Genomic DNA, 18863 nt, shown 5'->3' with positions numbered 1-18863 from the left:
GCAAGGGAGGATAGGGGTTGTATAATTCAACTTTTTCAGCAATTAAGATTGTATTAACCATTAAAACACTTCTTATTTAGCAGTTGAAGTTTTAAGTGCAGGAGGGTTATTTTCTAAACGTTTGCATCCTTAATTTTCAGTATTTAAAGTGCACTGAATGTGATTCCACTCTGCACAATGCATTTACATAAAAATAATTATTACTACTAACATATGGCTTAATAAGTTTTAATAATACTCCAGTGCTTTGAATAAATCAAAATGCCACAGTTTTAATTTGTATGTAACAAAAGTTGTTAAAAGTCAGTGTATTCATCCCTGTGATGTAATCTTAAATGGGTTATCAAATTTACAGAGGAAAAAAAAAAATCTTTGCTTTAGTTCCATCACAGCCGACTTTATCCCAGGACATGCTACAGTTAGTATATCTTTCAAATTATTTTAATATACTTCCACACAGCAGACGCTGTAGTGGCCATGGGTTTTGTGGAATTTTTCAGTCCTTCACATTCATCTGTGAAAAGTGAATCTTTTATTATTCCTGTTACATGCACCTCATAAAATCTTGCATGGTGGCCAGTCTTTAAACCATTGAACTTGCTTTGCTGATATAAACAAAATCCAGGAGCACAGCTTAGGTTTTATTTTAATTGAGAAAAACAACTAATGATCGGGAGGATAAGTGCCAATCTGCCAATTACATTTAAATGAGCAAAAACTGACAATTTTTGATTTGCTGCAGAAAAACCAGTGCATCACCAAAGTGGTTAACATTCTTGGAAACTAGGGACCAAAAAGTGTTTGTCAACTGCCTCAACATGGTGACCAATAGCAACCTGGAAATGTTGAGCCTTGTAAACAAACAAAAGCTAATATCAATCCTTAAGAGCAAGTACATTGTTGTGTTGCTCACTCTCAGTCTGTTCCCTGTTGTGTCAGGCTTCCAACACACTTCACAACACTGAGTTGGAGAGAAATTCGGACTTAACTGCAGTTCCCAGATCTCTTCTTCTAGGAAGATGTCTGACTAGGAATCTCAGGGATGGCAGACTGCATGACTAGCATGTGACTTCTTGGCACATTATCAAATTTCCTAAGTATTTCAATATCACTACACTGCACCATAACTCAGGGGCTTAAGGGAGGTTCAGTTCCACCTGTTGGAATGCCAGAAGTTGTACAATGCACTTCCAACAGAACTACTAATGTTCCGGACTATTGTCATCATCACCATCACCAGTTTAATGATCATTTTCTGAGACTACCCAAATGAGGTGGTCATCCATCAAAACTACAGCAAAAACACGTTACAAAAAATGTAGATAGGGAACCCTGTTCCTATCTATAGTCTGACCATTCCAGCAACCTACAAGATACTCAATTCACAAATGAAACCAGAAAGATCTTTTATTTATGGTAATTTTTAGTTGCTAACATTGTTTTTATTATTTTTTGTTTTTACTTGCAATTCACGTTTCAAGCCTTAGATTTAAAAAAAAAAAAAAAAAAAAGCTATGTACTGCTTGTGTGTTACTAAAGCAATTCCTTTTTCCCCACACTCAGACCAGACTACGGTCTTTCAAAGCACCATGTGACAAGAATCAGACTGCTTATTATCAGGCTTAATACAAAACCAAAATACTCTAAACATTAAGAGATTAAGATAACAATGTAATAATTATAGAACCATTAGGTATTAGGGTGCTTTTCTTTTAAGAAAACAGACTTGAAGCTGGGGCAATTTCTCTTGTTCCTAGAACTATCAAAGTTGCTGCTCAAACACAGTCACTTACAGAAAACAGTCATCTTTGAAGTTGCCTTGTGACATAAATCAGAAACTAGATTCACAAATACATACAATGCCAATTTCATGATCAGTTTCTTTACTTCCAGTGGCAAAAGTGCACACTTTACCCATCATCAAAACAAAGTTCTCATGTTATCCCCAAACATTTAAGCACAAGGCTGGGTAAACAGTCAATATGCCTTCATAGACTCTAATTCCACACATCCTCAGCCTGTGAGCTGTACATGACAGCTAGAGAGGAAAAGAAAAGTCATGTTCCAGAGGTCAAACAAGCACCTATGAGAATGAATCACGGTAGTGACAATATTAAATGCAAACAGAAACTTTATCTGATGAAGTTGGGCCCCCTATAAAAAAGCCAACATCAAGCTTTGCTTGCGCTACAGAAGACAGAGAAAAAAAAAAAAAACAAAACCTGCAAAGGAAAGGCGGGGCCGTTGAGGCATTTCCGAGGTGGCAAAAGCAACTGAGGCAGAATCTATCTCCTAACCCTTAAAGCTACATCACAAATCAGCAATTCAAAAGACTGTCCGGTTTCAATACCCTGGAAAACAGAGGAAAACTGCAAATACAGAAGATACTGATTCAATCACAGAGAGTTCCTCTATTTGAACAGCCATTCATCCTCTAATCTGCTTTTCCAATACAAGATCAAGAGAATAGAAGCCATAATCACAAAGATCCAATATGTGTAAGAAAGAAAGAAACCCTACCTCAAACTGGATAAATTCTTGGCTATTTTTGGCACACACAAGCATGACCATACCCACTGTGGCGAGTGGTTGGGGGTGGTACCCAGCTGGGACGCCCAGAAGGACCAGAGGAGGACTTACACCTCCTCCAGACCACGGGAACAAAGCTTAGAAGCTCAGCCCTATAGGGACTCGTGGTCACCGCCAGGGGGGTGCCCGGATGCCTGAGGAGCCTTGGTCCTCAACACTTCTGCCACACCCGGAAGTGCTGGGAGACAACCAGGGACACCCGGAGTGCTTCCAGGCGCACAGCCAGCACAAGGTTATCGGGAGGCACCCGGAGCTCGTCCGGATGAGGATAAAATGGGCCGCCTCTCTCTATTTGATGACTGGAGTCGGGAGCGGAGTAGACAAAGTCTTGGAGGAGAGGAGTGGAAGCGGGCCTGAAGAAAAGAGAGGCACTGTGAGGCCTGGACTTTGGAGGAGTTTTGGGGTTGTGTGTGGCACTTTATTCTGTATATCCCTCTATTATAAAAAAAATCCTGTGGAATGTATGACTAGGAGACAATGCGTGATCTTCACGTTAAGATCACAAAAGACAAATAAAAGAACCATGAGACGAAAGAGAATGGGGGGAAAAAAAAAAAAAATCAGTAGTTTAAAGGGAAGCAGCACACACAAATACAGGTGTGTCAGTGCATATAAAGTGTATAAAGGACAATACGTTATAAATGAAACGTCTACGAATAAAAGATCGCATTAGCGCAAAAAAAAGGAAATCATCAGGACCAGGTATAATTGAAAAAAATAGCAGGACAAAGCGAGGTCAGAAATAAAAGAAAAAGAGCAGAAAAAGTCTTTTCGTATTTGCAACATTCAATGCACAAAAAGTAGATTTACACAATAATGGAACATACGCTATGAGAATCTGTGGACCCGCAACAGTTAAAGCAATGGTAAGTTTAATTTCAAAGAAAACTCAATTCGGTCAGGTGTATATTTATGATCATGGAGAAGCGATCACAACGCGAGCAGCAGAGACACAAAGTAGCAAAAAGGACAGCGGCTCTACAGGCTTTAAAAAGATCAAAGGGCAGCATGACAGCAAACACCAACCATTCATGGCCAAGAAACATGGTCCATCAGAGCTTTCATTTGAAAAAAGAAATCCCACGGTTCATTCTTCGCCTTCTTTCTCCACCTACACAGTTTCACTACCACATGCCACACTGTGTCAGAAGGCAACACCACTCCTCATTCCACACATCACTTACAAAAAAAAGAAAATTACACATAAAGTATATGTTTATTCATATTTAGTTTTTGGTTGATGCCTTTATCCAAGGGAGCTTGCAACAATTAAGACAACTGCTTACATTGTTTTGTTCTTTCCAACTTGAGCACAGGCAGTTTAACTTGCTCAGGTACACACAATATCAGTTTGATCGCACCATCGCTGGGTTTAATCTCCAAAAGAATTTACCATAACACCACACAGATGCCACACTACATGTAAGTTGCATACTGCTGTGTGGTCTATATTACTGTCCAATGCTTACTAGTGTTACTGCTGCTGCTACAGGAAGCCTCTTCTTTTCACAAGAGAAAGAAAAAGTGCTAACTTTGTTACTCACACCGTGACCGTCAGTTCTATTGTCTCTTCCACCTCTTTTTGTAAAAATAACAAAACCATAATATATTCATGAATTTTTACTTTTACATTTGCATTATTACATACTGTGTTATTTTGGAGGTACTGCCAGAGATTACAATTATTTCACTGAAAACCTTTCTGAGTTTTTGTTAAATAAATTTTGTAGGTATATAGCTTGCATGATGTTTGATATTTATTGATAATAAATCATATTTTAAACTATAATGGGAATCATTCAAGCTATAACATTTAGACAGATACTCTTTAAAAGCTGGAACAGTAAAATGAAATTCAACATTGTAAGAAATATCATTATAGAAAAAATTGCGATAATACTTTTGTCTATATTGCTCATCTCTAAAAATATTTAAAAAGTAATGCCTCTAATTTTTTTTTAGTGCATGAATTACTGTTATGAATATTGATAAAGTTCTGCAAACAATGCACAAAAACATTATGAAGACAGCTAAATTATGCCACATGTGTACACACCACACCATAGAACTATGACAACACAGCAGACACACACAAAAAAAAAAAAAAGAGGCAGGCTCAAAAGGAACTGGTCACAAATGTCAAGGGTTGATCAAGATTAAAACATAAAAAAAAAATATATATTTTTTTTTATACAAAAATATAATCCTCTCTTGAATATGTCCCAATAGGTGCGCTTATTTGAGCCATCAGAACAACTAGATAACAAAATAGCTACTTCATCATAGCATGGCAAAAGCAGCCAGCAAGCTGTGATCTTCAAGGTCTGATTATGCTTGGCTGTCATGCAAAAGTATTAAGTTTTAGAATGCATGAATGAAATTTGAAAATGTACCCGTTTTATTTGCATTAAATCTATACTAACAAATTAATATGAGGCACCCTTAAAATACTGTTAGATTCCTTTTTTAAAATGAATTAGTAGATTAATGAAGAAAAGCTAAAATATTTCAGTTTAATAACAAGTAGCAAGTTCAAATTCAACCACAATATGCATAACTTTCTGCGTATTGCATGAATGTTCAAATCCTATCGTATTTAGTGAAATAAAACATGCAATAATGCCATCAAATATTGAAATTTTATTTAAAATGTTAAGAATTTTGTAATACAAACTCACTGACTTAATTCTTAACGTACACATTATATCTGGTTAGGTACCTTCAGTTACCATAAATATTCTGAAATGTCACATTACTTAATGAGTATTTTTACAAACAACTAAAAACGCTCTGTATTCTCTCATCAAGAATAAACCTGTCTATGAATAAAACTTATACTCCTCCTGAATTCTACATGGCAGTAATGGTGTGCAATTTTGTTTATTCCTATACTCCCCGTTTTGATATTGTGCCGACATGAAAGAATATGGGGCTTTCCGAGCTGAATGTGTGTTAGTGGGGCATAATTTTCAGTTAATTCCTAAAATAAATTATTTTTTTGATGTATAAATGACATTAGATACTACAGTATAAGCTTGTTTCATAAACAAATTGTTTTTTATTGTTGGTGAAATTAACAACAACAACAACATTTATTTATATAGCACATTTTCATACAAACAGTAGCTCAAAGTGCTTTACATAATAAAGAATAGAAAAATAAAAGACACAATAAGAAAACAAAATAAATCAACATTAATTAACATCGAATAAAAGTAAGGTTCAATGGCCAGGGGGGACAGAAAAAACAAAAAAACTCCAGATGGTTGGAGAAAAAATAAAATCTGTAGGGATTCCAGACCATGAGACCGTCCAGTTTTGAATTAAGTTTAGCCAACATGGTTTTCCACCAGGTATTAAATTATTACATGCCAGGCAGAACAGAATAAGCATTCAATGAGCTCTAAATCCACAGGACTACACTGTAAATAAGCTAACCTGGTAAGAGGAGACAGCATGTGGACACAACTCTAAAGTACCCAATATTTGATTGTAAGAGCAACACTTTGTAGCATCCTTCTATATAAAAGCGGTCGGGATTGTCCTTCCGTCCCGTGAGTGCTACGCAGGCACGGAGTTTCACATACGCCCCGTCCATTTTGCAATGCACGATGGGATTTGTAGTTTCGTTTGTCCAGGTAAAAGATGATTTTCTACTTCAGACTGTGCGATATCTTCTTCTTCTTTCTTACTATATAAAAGCGGTAGGGATTGTCCTTCCGTTCTGTGAGTGGAAAGCGTAGCGGTATTCCACTTATCACAGACTTACTACTTGCGGTACGAAACAACATGATGCGAGCAGAGTTCTGGTGCTCCCGTCGTTCCCTTGCTTTTGTGCGCTATGCAATGGAAAAAATAGACAAAATTATGTATCTGGAAATAATTAATGTTGATGGAGTACAAATGCCTCACCGCGTAGTAAATATCAGGGGGGTTCAAAAGGGCGACCTCAATATAGAAAAAAAGTTTAAAATTTCATCAGAAAAATAACAGAAACTACGAGTATTAAAGTAATACTGCTCAGATGTAATATAACCAAATTAATGAGTTTGTATAAAATATCAAATTGATCTACATATTGAATTGCCTTAAGAAGTGGTCAACTTAAAAGACGGTCGCCTTAAAAGGAGGGTCAGCCTAGTTGTTACACTAACCAGCAAACTGAACTATACAACAAAAAGAATGAAACTTCTTTTAACTTTACACGCTTTCAAATGTCTTCAAAATATCGTTGCTACGTATTATTTTCTCCCAAATCCCTAAACTGTATATCAGATTTATTTTATCAGTCTCTTTGGCATTACAACTCATGTAGGGTACAAGCCTCCATCACCATGGTGTTCCATTTTCACCCACCGATTCTCATCCTTGACAAATCATCCAGCTACCTTTTCCCTGGATGTCCTTTTTCCTTCTACCAAGACCCTAAAACAATTGCATCACCACTTTGTTCTCCTTCATTCATTCCAAGAGTTTACCCATCTGATCTTTCTTTATTTCCTCTCTGATATCAATTTCTAGGGATATTTTGTATACCTCAAAGTTGAACTTTGCTCTTCATCTCTCATCTGATCCTGCAAGCTAAGCAAGGCCTGGCTCAATTTTCTTGGATGAGAGACCACCTGGGAACACAGAATGATCCAAGCTTAACTTTACAGCCACAGAACCCTGAATGTATTTGTAAGATTAATCTGCAACTCCAAAATGTCTCTGTGAGATTATGAGTGTCCGTGCATATTCCATTTGCTACTCCATTGTGTTTGATGCTACAAAGAGTGACTTTAGCCACCCAAAACCATGTACTGGAAATATGCTGCTTCTTTAAATTAAAAAAAAAAAAAAAAGGATTGAAGGAAACTCTTCTGTTTTAAAACACCACATAACAGGACTTTTCATTGATGTGCATGTTTATAAAATCAATACAATTTACAATATTTCTTTGTGACATAACACATTTTAGTACATTAATATGACAAGCTTCACTTCTAATGGAAGCATGTTGGAATTAGCCTTACATGCAGTATCAACAGGGCTACAATACTGAAATGGGAGAGTATGAGAAAAGTTTAAGATTACCCACTTTAGCACTCCCTTGCACACTCATCCTTTATCTTAGGGTGAGCATCTAGTAATTAATAGTTAAACATTTTCTCCCAATTTAAGAATTAAAAAAAGTTAGTAGGTTTTATGTTAACATGAATCAATATTAATAACATGAGGCTGGTAAATTGGCAACAGATTGAGCTGGAAAGCAATGATCAATGTAAGATTAACTACAAAAACCAAGTGAGGTTAAAGATTCAATGTGCAAATCACAGGCAAAAATCTAGGTTAAAAAGTACAAGCAAGGCGAAAAACCTGGGTAGAGTCAATAAGTTAAAGAAATGACACAATGAATGATTTGCTAACATTAAAGAAGATACTGCGGAGATAAAAGGCAAAAAAAAAAAAAAAAGTGTGACCATTGCATAGTTGCTGTTGCCAAGTAACTGCTAACAAGTTTAGCAGTATAAAGCCTAAAAAATAAGTTGCAACATCAAGGATACCTTTACATTGCAGGATTAAAACCTTATTTTTCTTTTTAAAGCTGATATTTGTCAAACTGTTCAAACATACTTAAAAAGCTATCACAAACAAATACATGAGAACTTATACAAGTCATGTTTTTGTATTTATAGCAAGATACAATAATAATACATTTTTGGATGATATGGTAAGGTTGTTTAATTTATGACTGGCATTGTAAATACTACCATGTAACATTAATTTATTTATGACTGTAAATATAGAAGGCAAGCTCCTCTTGCCCTTCTACAAAACAGATTAAATATTCCCGATCCCACCCCAGCTTGATGACCTAAATTCGATGTTAACAACATATGGCAAATGTTGATGCAAATATACAGTACAACTGTGTTGTTACACTAAAAATGACATGGACAAAAGCACTGGAATTTCAAATATCTCATAACTTCTTCATAAAGTCATTCAGAATTTAAAATCATATGTGAAAGTATGTCTGCTTCAAATATACACAAAGGAAAAAAAAAAGCAGAACTGGGTCAAGCAAACAGGTAGTCCCCTCCAGTTGGGTCTTTATATGCAATTGGGACATACCTCTGTGCCTTGTTTGTGTTTTTAAAATAGACACCACATGAAAATATAGTTATTAAAGGTGACATTAAACTTTTCCCTTTTCACCGAATACCTTCACGTGAGGGAAAAAAAAAAAAGACTTCCATTACTCCATGCTCTGTGAAACTGACATATGATCTGCTTCATACCTACTGCTACAGTTAAAAGTTATTGCCCATTCCATTTATTCAAAAGGACTGTGAGATACACAGTATGCCTTTTCTTTCGGGGGAGGGAGAATGGGGACACAACACACTTTAGAAAGTAATTCTACTTCATTTACTTGGCTCCTTTGCAGCTCACAGAAACAGTATAAAAATAACAGTTTTCATTAAATGGACTTTAAAAAAAAACACTCCATTAGAAATGTCTCACTGTCAAAGATCCAACAGGGCATTATAAACAGTGAAAGAGAGACTACCACATAAACCAACAGATGTCTTATTGGCACAACAATATTCTCCAATAGAAGGAACTGCTTTGATGTACTAGAGATGTACAAAATTCAAAGGTGAATTTGTCTTTCAACTGTCTCCATGTGAGAATTTAGGGAACACAATTTTTACTACCTCTCGTTTGAAGCCCCAGTCAAATAAAATCCTCAGTTGGGCTCAGGAGGCACACTGCTCTCACAGTCACTTCAGACTTTACCCTATGAAGGCAGTCTATGATATTTACAGACATAAATAGAAAATATAAATCTAGAGATGCCCCAATCAATCAGCTGCCAATCTAAACCACCAAATTTTCACCAAAAAAAAAAAAAAAAAAAAGAAGACTTGATTGGAAATCGGTAAGTTGACCGATCACAAAAACCGATCCTATCGGCCCCTGTTTTTCTAGGCTTTACAGTAATTTAGTTCCACTGCTCCTTTAAACAAGCTATTTCAGTAATTCACCAAGTACACATCTTATTTTTATTTATTTTTTTTTTTTTGCAATGAACTTCCTGTACAAGCCTTGTTTTGCAAGACAGCAGAGGCAATTGGAATATTCCTGTTAAGTAAATGGAGTATGTAACTCGGAAAAAGGAATCAGAGAAGTCAGCATGTGCAGTTAAACAGCAAGAAAAGTTGCTTTAATGAATTTAGACCTTTTCATTTTGTCCTTTATTGAAAACGTATACCAAAATTAATTTAAACTGATTTGGACTGCAGGCTTGTTTTAAGTGTCTCAGCTTTTTAATTGAAAAAAGAAAAAATAAAGATGAACCTGAAATTGCTGCTTAATTAAAACAGCAAAATGTCTTTTACTTATAAACCTGTTAGGCACGTTAGTCTCGTGTCTTCTTGATAAACAACTTACAAACATTTGAAGCTTTCTTAAATATCTGTACTGTTTATTATTATTTGTTGCTGTGCATCATACAGTATGTGTTTTGGTAAGAAACAAAATACTGTATTAAAATGGTAATCCATATTTATAATTACACCTCAACAATTATGAATGTCAAGCGGATACACTGAAGAAAAAAAACCCATATAAATATAGTAAATGTATACTTTAACAGTAAAAATAGCTGAAATAGCTGTACAGTGATCCCTCACTATATTGCGCTTCGACTTTCACGGCTTCACTCCATTGCTGATTTTATATGTAAGCATATCTAAATATATATCACAGATTTTTCACTGGTTCGTGGATTTCTGCGAACAATGGGTCTTAATTTATGGTACATGCTTCCTCAGTTGGTTTGCCCAGTTGATTTCAAACAAGGGACACTATTGGCGGATGGCTAAGAAGCTACCCAATCAGAGCACATATTATGTATTAAATAAAACTCCTCAATGATATACGATATGCATCCCGCATGGTGCTTCGCATACTTAAAAGCCCGAACAGCACGTATTGATTTTTGATTGTTTGCTTTTCTGTCTCTCTCTCTCTGACATTCTCTGCTTCTGATGGAGGGGCTGTTTGCACACTGGCCTAGAGGATATGGACGCTCCTCTGAAAAATGCTGAAAGACTACATTCACATTGCTCCCTTTCTTGCGGCTGCTTTGTCACGGTGCTTCGCATACAAAAGTCCGAATGGCACCTATTGATTTTTGATTGACATTCTCTGCTCCTCACACAAACTCATTTGAAGAGGAAGATATGTTTGCATTCTTTTAATTGTGAGACGGAACTGTCATCTCTGTCTTGTCATGGAGCACAATTTAAACTTTTGAAAAAAAAGAGACAAATGTTTACTTGCAGTGTTTTAAAGTCACTGTCTCTACAACCTCCTGCGTTTCTGTGCAAATCTGTGACCCAAGCGTGACAATATAAAAACAACAATATAAACGTATGGTTTTTACTTCGCGGATTTTCACCTTTCACGGGGGGGTTCTGGAACGCAACCACGAAGATGGAGGAGGGATCACTGTAGTGCAATTAATGATTAAACCACATAAGTGCAGGTATATTTACATTTAAGCAGTGTTTAATTGTCAATAGTAATTAATTGATTGTGTGAGTGTGTAAGTTTATATTATATACACAGAACCAGCCAATCAACTAACATGAAATCAGTGATCGGTACCAGACTTAAAAAAACCTGATTGGCGCATCCCTAGGTAAATCTGACAAATATCATCCTAAAGTAATGAACAGAGACTAACATTCAGATCTGAACTCCATCAAGGGAATGTCTATGTATTCAGGTAATTGTTCATTGTAGCAGTATCAGAATACTAAAAATCACAATTCAGGCATTCATAACAAAATGTATTGCAGAAAGTCAGCAAGAAAATATGGATTCAACAAAGACAAGTAAGTTGAGGCAATAATTTGATACAGAATGCAAGTAACAGCATTGCTGTGGGCAAAAAGTGTAATGCTAAACTTTCATACAAGCTCAATACTGAATCACCCAGCAACACTTCTTGATCCAGTGACAGAAAAATGAGGCAAACCTTCAAATAACTTGTACTTGTTTATCCCAACATAAAATTTCAATTTATCAGAGTAGAAGAAAAAATAAATTATATACATATATACACACACACTGCCCCTTAGCCCTGTTTAAGGAAAGGGGGTTTACAAAGCTAATGGGTTTTGCTGCATGAATTCACCACTTGGAATACCGTTATTTAGGGGACAGAACAGAAATAGAAGGACATAGCTACAGCCACATATAGATAAGGACCAAATAACAATTTGAAGACACCAGTTACTGTACCTGCCAGATTTGAACTGGACTAATGAAATTCAATGTTTTAACAAATTCTGCAAAAACTCAATCTTATATATAAAACCAGTAATTTGATTCTTCTTACCAAGATTAGAGTTTCCACAAAAGATTTCAACAATGATGCACTTTATTTACAGATTCTGCAGTCTACGCTAATATATATAAAATAAGATGCCAATTAATGCACATTTAACTGAGGTGCAAGCTGTTGTAAGCATGTTATACCACTGAGGTCAAAATTGTGACTATTATGAAAGGACACTTGAGTAACTGTGTATTCTAATCTAGATTCATGAGAGTTACCTCCAAAATTTGGAAAAGCCCACTTTGTCCGAAATCTCCATTTTGGCATCAAATTTTCTTGTTACATCACTTTACATGACATAAACCCAATCCTTACAGTCTATCATGGACCACTGCTCATGAGAAGTCTCTCTTAAATTAATAACTTTAACATCATTCTCGGGAAAGAATCTCTTGGGAATTGAGAGGGTGGGAGCGGTTGATTGCAAATCACTTTCCACTTACTATATTAGTGATCTTCACATCATTTGGATGATTTTTTTTTTGTGTTAACACAGTGATTTGAGTTTTATGAGAAACCATAACAATTTTATCACCAACACCAATTTTGCACAGTTTTTAGCATTTAGAGATTTTTTTTCTGTCCATACAGCATTTGGTGTTTGTGTACCACATATGGGCTGGTTGCGAGCCATTTTTGAAATGCTCCCATGTATAACTTACCTTTAATAAGCTTTTTAAAATTTCTGGTATGGTAGCACCCTTAGTACGGCAATTGAGTGTGCAGAAATAAGTGCTATTGACAACACAGTTTATACTTGAGTGTTTGACTGTTTTTTATCTTTCATATTAAGTTGACCTTAATAAAGAATAACACTGTATTATTTGAAACTGTCACAGTCTCTAGCATTGCCCACAAGCACAGTCAACTTTTTAGACTCGTTAACATAGCTTCTTCGACTGTAGTGGATATTTTGGGGAAATTATATTGTATCATTTTCACGCACTAAAAATTTTTCCAGGTTTGAAGCAGAAGAGGGACCCCAAATCCATGTAGTCCCTAGCGCATTTTCAATCATTTCATTCAGCTAAAAAAATGTTATCAATCCACTGTGCAGTCAATCTCAACAACAACCTGATGCTCACATAAGAGCTCCAGATGTCAGCTGTAAAACTGACTTAAGTGATATTAGTAGTGACGAGGAGTATGTATATCGAAGAACACAGTGTTGCACATTTCAGGTAGTGCCACGTTTAAACAGTACTCCCGTTTACCTTTCATATAGCCATGTTTGAAATTACAGACTTCTCAATTTGCTTATGGGCGGGTTGTCTAAGGTAGTAAACTCCCTTTTTATTTTGGCATTTTTGAATTCACATACCTATCACTGGTAAGGAGCTCAGACAAAGTCATCTTCTCTAGTAAACACATACAGTGAACAATACCATATTATGCAATATAAACAAAAATATATATTTTTTTAAATATACAGAACCATCAACAACATTTAATGCATTTTACCTGAATAAAATGATTTCTATTTAAAAAGAAGCCTCAATAATGCATTAGCAGGTGGGTTGCAATAAAAGTCTGTGGCCTTGTAGCTGTCAAAAGGATACTGCAGAATTAGAATAAAAAACATTGGGTTAAACTATACATTTGTAGAAAAGCCAGCACTCAGCCTCTGACTTATGGCCCCCTCTCTGCATTTAGCGTTTCAGAAAAATCCTGATTTGTGTACTTTCCACCAATGCCCAGGATAATTTTTTCAGGATAATCATTCCTACATCTTTTAAATAATTTGTAATTCACACCACCTGCCTCTTTATGGTATCGTTATTGAGACTACTCCTTCGTTTACGACAGAATACTACTACTGTCGTGCAACATAGGTCAGCTACCAGGCTATGATAATGTCTTTAAAACTTGCCTAAAGTTTTCGCAACATACACACCACTAGGTAACTATCTGAAAAACTACTTCAGCATTCTGGAAAACACAAAATTAATTCAACATCTACATTTTATTTTTAATTAACATATTTTAGCATTCAGGGTCATGCCAGGATAACTGCCATCACAGAATTAAGCATAAATTTTTAATTAGACGGTAAAAGTTCATGATCAAGTTTTACTATATTTACAGTATCGATCAACTTACTTTGTACATTTCCCACTGAGCGGTTGAGGGGGAAAAATAGAATAGCTCAGCATTAGTGGGAAATAAGTAGGAACATACCCTAAAGTCAACACTGTATACACTGCAGAATATAGAAAAACACATACTACAACAATAATTTACCAATGCACGTGTATCTTTTGACCATTTATAAAAAAAAAAAAAAAAGGAAACATGAAGCTCCAAATAAGAGTGCAAAAACAAACCCAAGTGAAATGTGTAGGGAGGTGTCAACTCTCTCAATGTCACAATATCAACTATAAACATTAACTTTCTTTTTTTGTTTTTGTTTAAGTGACCATAGTATTATATCACTAAATCAGAATACACTGGGTGTCCCAACTAGCTGTTCCATAGATGAATTAGGATCTGGAGATGTTAAAGCTGAAAGCCAAATAGACAGACAATAAAGTCAAGGCTTCTGCTATTCAGTCAACTCATTGAGAAACAAGCAGGCTTGATAAACCTCTAGCAGAATGAATTTAAATTATAAACTTTTTTTTTTTTTTAAGAAATTTTTACACATTCTGAATCTAAAACACCAGAATTATGAAATATGAACAAATCACCGTTTTACAAAAACAGCAGCAGCTACAAACTGAAAACTGTACAAAGGAAGTAACAGAATGCTAAGTGACATCTTTATGTGATTTTTTTTTTTATTTTAACTGTATAATGATGGGATTAATATAAACCTTTATTAAAAATATATTCCAAAAAATGTCTGGGAAGAAAAAAATCGCTCTAAGCGGCATAATAATAAACAAACTGATAAACTATATTTAAAAAAAAAAGACTGCAGCTCACTCTGCAGTGTCATCTTAAGCATACTACACCCTGACAAGCAAAGCACTGCAATCCATGCCTACAATCAATAAATAAGAACTAAGAAGTGTGGTGGGCTTAACTTAAGTGGAAACCTAAAGCATAATAAAAACTCAACATCAACTCACTCTTACACATTTATAGCAATTTCTAAATCTAAGCCAGCGAGTGCAACCTTCTTTCCACCAAACTCTCTCTGCAGATCCATCTGGCACTCTTCTATGTCTATGAAAACATTTAAGAGCAAACACCAATAGTAGTAACTGATTTTGGGAATTAATGACCATCTCTGTGCACATACTCAAACTACACAAGTGAAATAAAGCCCATGTACTTCTCTTAGAATTTGCTAACAAATAATAATCTCACACTCTATATACAGCTTCTCTTCCCTTTTTGTAACCACACACACATCTATATCTTAAACAGAGTAAAGAGCTGATGTCAACTCCACATTTGGGTACAGCTAAAGTGAATGGACATGACTACACCCACACATATATGAAGTTTCCCAGTTTGTTTCAAAATTTATGCCTGTGTTTATGTTGCATACTTAAGAAGGCATTTTATTACATTATGTGTAGGGCTCGCAAGTCTTCTTATCAAGAATGACCTGAAAACTAAATTGAATGTTATAAAAATCCTATATGTACATAAATGTACAGAATTTTTACTAAATACATACTTGTTAGCGACTGAACATTCCATGCTATGTGTACAGAATATTGCAATCTGTGCTTTATAGAAAAGTGTAGTTAGGGTTAGATTAAAAGACAAATATATAATATACAGTTTGCTTGTTTCTTGAAATCAAGATTCGAGAACAAACAGGAATTCATCTCTCTTGATCAACTAAAATGTCCATATGCATTGCACCAAATGAATTAAAACAACGCCTCAAAATAAAAATAAACTTAGGCTTTATTCTTAACCTGTTTTTCATATCTCAAACACCACTGAAAGGCACACCAATAATTTCAAATCTTCCATCATCTTCTCAAAAGGCTGCCTTTCATGCCAGCTCTGTCCTAAAACCCATTTCATCATGAGGATCTGGGTTCGAATCCCACTTACTGACACTGTGCGACACTAAGCAAGTCACTTGACCTGCCTGTAATCCAATTATATCATAAATGTTGCAGGTCACCATGGATAAAGGTGTCAGCCAAATAATTTAATGTAAAACCTTATTTGTGCCCGTTTACGCCCTTTATTCTACACCTCTGCATATTACCTTACAAGTAGACTTAAGGAAAACGCCTAATAAGGATTCATCAGCTACATTAGTTTGTTTTCAAAATGTAATTACATTTTGTCTTTTTTAATGCAGTATATACTCATAAAGCCTCTCTCTAACACAGTCCATTCATTTTTCTCGGCCTGCTTCATCCAAAACTATCAGAGGGAGCTGAAGCCATTTGCTTGCCGCAGTGGGCACAAGGCAGGAACTAATCCTGAAGAGTACAGGCTGCCAGTCCATCCCTGGATACATTTCCTCAAACTGAACACTGTATTTGTATCGACCCATATAATTAGTTATGTTCCTGCATATATTCATTTGCAGCATTAAAAAGGTGCATTATGAAGGGGTCTTAGAGAAGCACCATAACCAGGGTTACTCCTTGAGATACAGTATACAATCATACATACATGTGTACGCATCCGTGAACATCATCTGTTTCTTGAAACGATCACCCTTTGATTAAACACAAACATTTATGGACGGATGGATGGACACACACACCACGTTGGGACATTTCGATAAAATGTTCACATCTATACGAGTATACGTTACATCCTTGACTGTAGTACTTGCATCTGTACAAGCACAGCAACACATAACACGTTAAATCTGCATTCGCACTTCACATATGTACGTAACGATCCATTTCACAGAAATCTGTGTACGGGGTAACAGCCCGTCCATCTTTCCCCGACAGTCGATCACATAAACCGAACAAACAGAATTTCCAGAATACTTTAAAGGAATTCAGTAAGAATGGTGTTTAACAAGCAGGAAGTCCTCGGCCCACAATCACTGGAGTAACGGCATATTCTGGGGAATGAGGGTGAGGCAATCATACCTCAGTGTTTAAAGTTAAACAGGCTAGGCTCGGCTCGGCGCAAAGCGGCAGTCGGGTGCGGAACTAAAGAGAGGAGAGCAGCTACTTACTGCTGACTTTCATGCTCCCGAAGGCAGACGGCTGCTGCACTGGTTTGCAGCTCTCCGCGAAGGAGGTGGTTCTGGGCCGTCCTGACATGGTCTCTCCCTCCTCTCTCGCAATCCTTTATCGAACCCCTTTCTGGCTTTCGTCGCCTTCGGGTTTCTCTTCCCTGATGTATTTTATGGATAATTATTCTCCTTAAGAAGCGTCTGGCATCAATTATAAAGTCTTGAGATAGATAAAAAATGAAAGCACTTCCCTCGTCCTTTCCCGTTAGAATCGTTTCCTTTCTCTCTTCTTTTTCCTCTCTGCAGCAAGTCTTTAGACTCAAATCATCCCTTTAACCAGACTGGATTTTCCTTCAAACGAAATTAGATTCTCCAATGTCTCTCTGATGTAAATTCCTCATGGAAACTATTCGACCTTGTTAGCCAAAAATGTTTTTTTAATTACTTTAGGATTTTTAGACCCATCCCTTCGAATGATTATGTAGAATACAAAATAGAAAAGAACAGGAAAAGCCAAAGTTGAGGCGAGTTTTCTTCTAAACCTGCTGTTTTAAAGCAAAAATAATCCTAAGGCCTACATGTAAAAAATACTTCATATTCTGAGGTGGAGACTCAATGATCCGGCAGCAGCAGCCATGGCGGCTCCCTTTGCACAATCCGACCAACAATTCAAATGATTTTTTTTTCAATTTCCCGATTATAAATTAAACTATTTCAAATGACCGAAGTGTTCTTTCTCAACCTTTATAAAGGCAGCACTTTAAGTAAAAAAAAAAAAAACCTTCGGAATAAAGTCTTATTCTTCCAGCTCCGCGATATGGTTAAAAAATCTGTTTTAATGCCCCCTCCGACAAATTAGGATTTTTCCGTCCCTGTCTCTCGGCTCGCTCTCTTTGTCACTCCGACCCGTTGACCGCCGTTAGCGTAAATTGCGCTCAATCCTGAGAAAGAGTGATTAAGATGAGATAAAACTTACGATCAATAGATAACCCAAATGCCGTTCGAGAATATGACAAAATGCAAGCACCGCCCTACGTGAAGAGACCCGATCGACCAATCACAAGAGCGTTGTCCGGGGATGGGCGGAGTAAACCTAGGTTTCTTGGCCAATGGGATATGACTAACGTACCCCAGCCTTTCACCAGTTTACGGAAAGTAGCGAACTGGTTCCCGGTCTGACGGATAAATGCAGAAATGGACGTCTTGGAGTCAAGTACAAGCATAGAAGCCCAGAGGAAAATATAGGGAAATTAGCCAATCTTGCAGTATAGAGGTGGACTACAACGGACCAATGGAAATGCTACCTTTTTACTTATCAGAGGCAGTCCTTATAAAGTCACTTCCGACAGCTACTCCAATAGCTGGCAGCTCAGCCAGAGAAGCTGACAGGAAAGACGGCGCGTTCACTCATTGGACAAAATTCTATCGCAGTTAGTCAGACGTGAGCGGCGCCCCGGGGTCTTAAAATGAGCCAGGCAGTGGTATGTTTTACAAAGCCAAGGCGAGGAAATACAAAAGTACGCGGGTCTCATTCATGACAGACTGCACTTATGTGGAAACATTTTAGAAGACCTCACAGAAAGAAAGATGCATTGTAGAAGATGCTGGAAATATGTCATAGACCAAGCGTGCTCAATGTAGACGTCATTTCCGATGTGGGGGCGCCAACGCTCCTGACGCAGTTCCTACGCCCTATTGATGGCTCCTCGACTCTTTTTAACAGATGTTTTGATTAGCTGTGCGATAATGATATTTTGAGCC

The 18863-nt window shown here is 36.6% G+C and overlaps 1 protein-coding gene across 4 annotated transcripts in view; it reads right to left on the bottom strand.

Annotated features, from left to right (window-relative positions):
• The window catches only part of gsk3ba (glycogen synthase kinase 3 beta, genome duplicate a), a 223119-nt gene extending 204549 nt beyond the window's left edge, over nt 1-18570 (bottom strand). For 2 of the 4 annotated variants that reach the window (XM_039743698.1, XM_039743697.1), the window contains exon 1: nt 17103-18569. In XM_039743698.1, coding sequence (XP_039599632.1) covers nt 17103-17190 — 88 coding nt within the window. In that variant the 5' untranslated portion in view covers nt 17191-18569. Of the gene's footprint in view, nt 1-17102 lie in introns of all 4 variants that reach the window. The other 2 variants (XM_039743696.1, XM_039743699.1) reach the window with 2 other exon arrangements.
• Nucleotides 18571-18863: the final 293 nt, after the last annotated feature.

The sequence above is a fragment of the Polypterus senegalus genome, chromosome 2 (assembly GCF_016835505.1).
Source record: "Polypterus senegalus isolate Bchr_013 chromosome 2, ASM1683550v1, whole genome shotgun sequence".
Taxonomy (NCBI): Eukaryota; Metazoa; Chordata; class Cladistia; order Polypteriformes; family Polypteridae; genus Polypterus; species Polypterus senegalus.
Note: the sequence above shows the minus strand (reverse complement) of the source record. Positions and strands in the feature narration are given on the sequence as shown.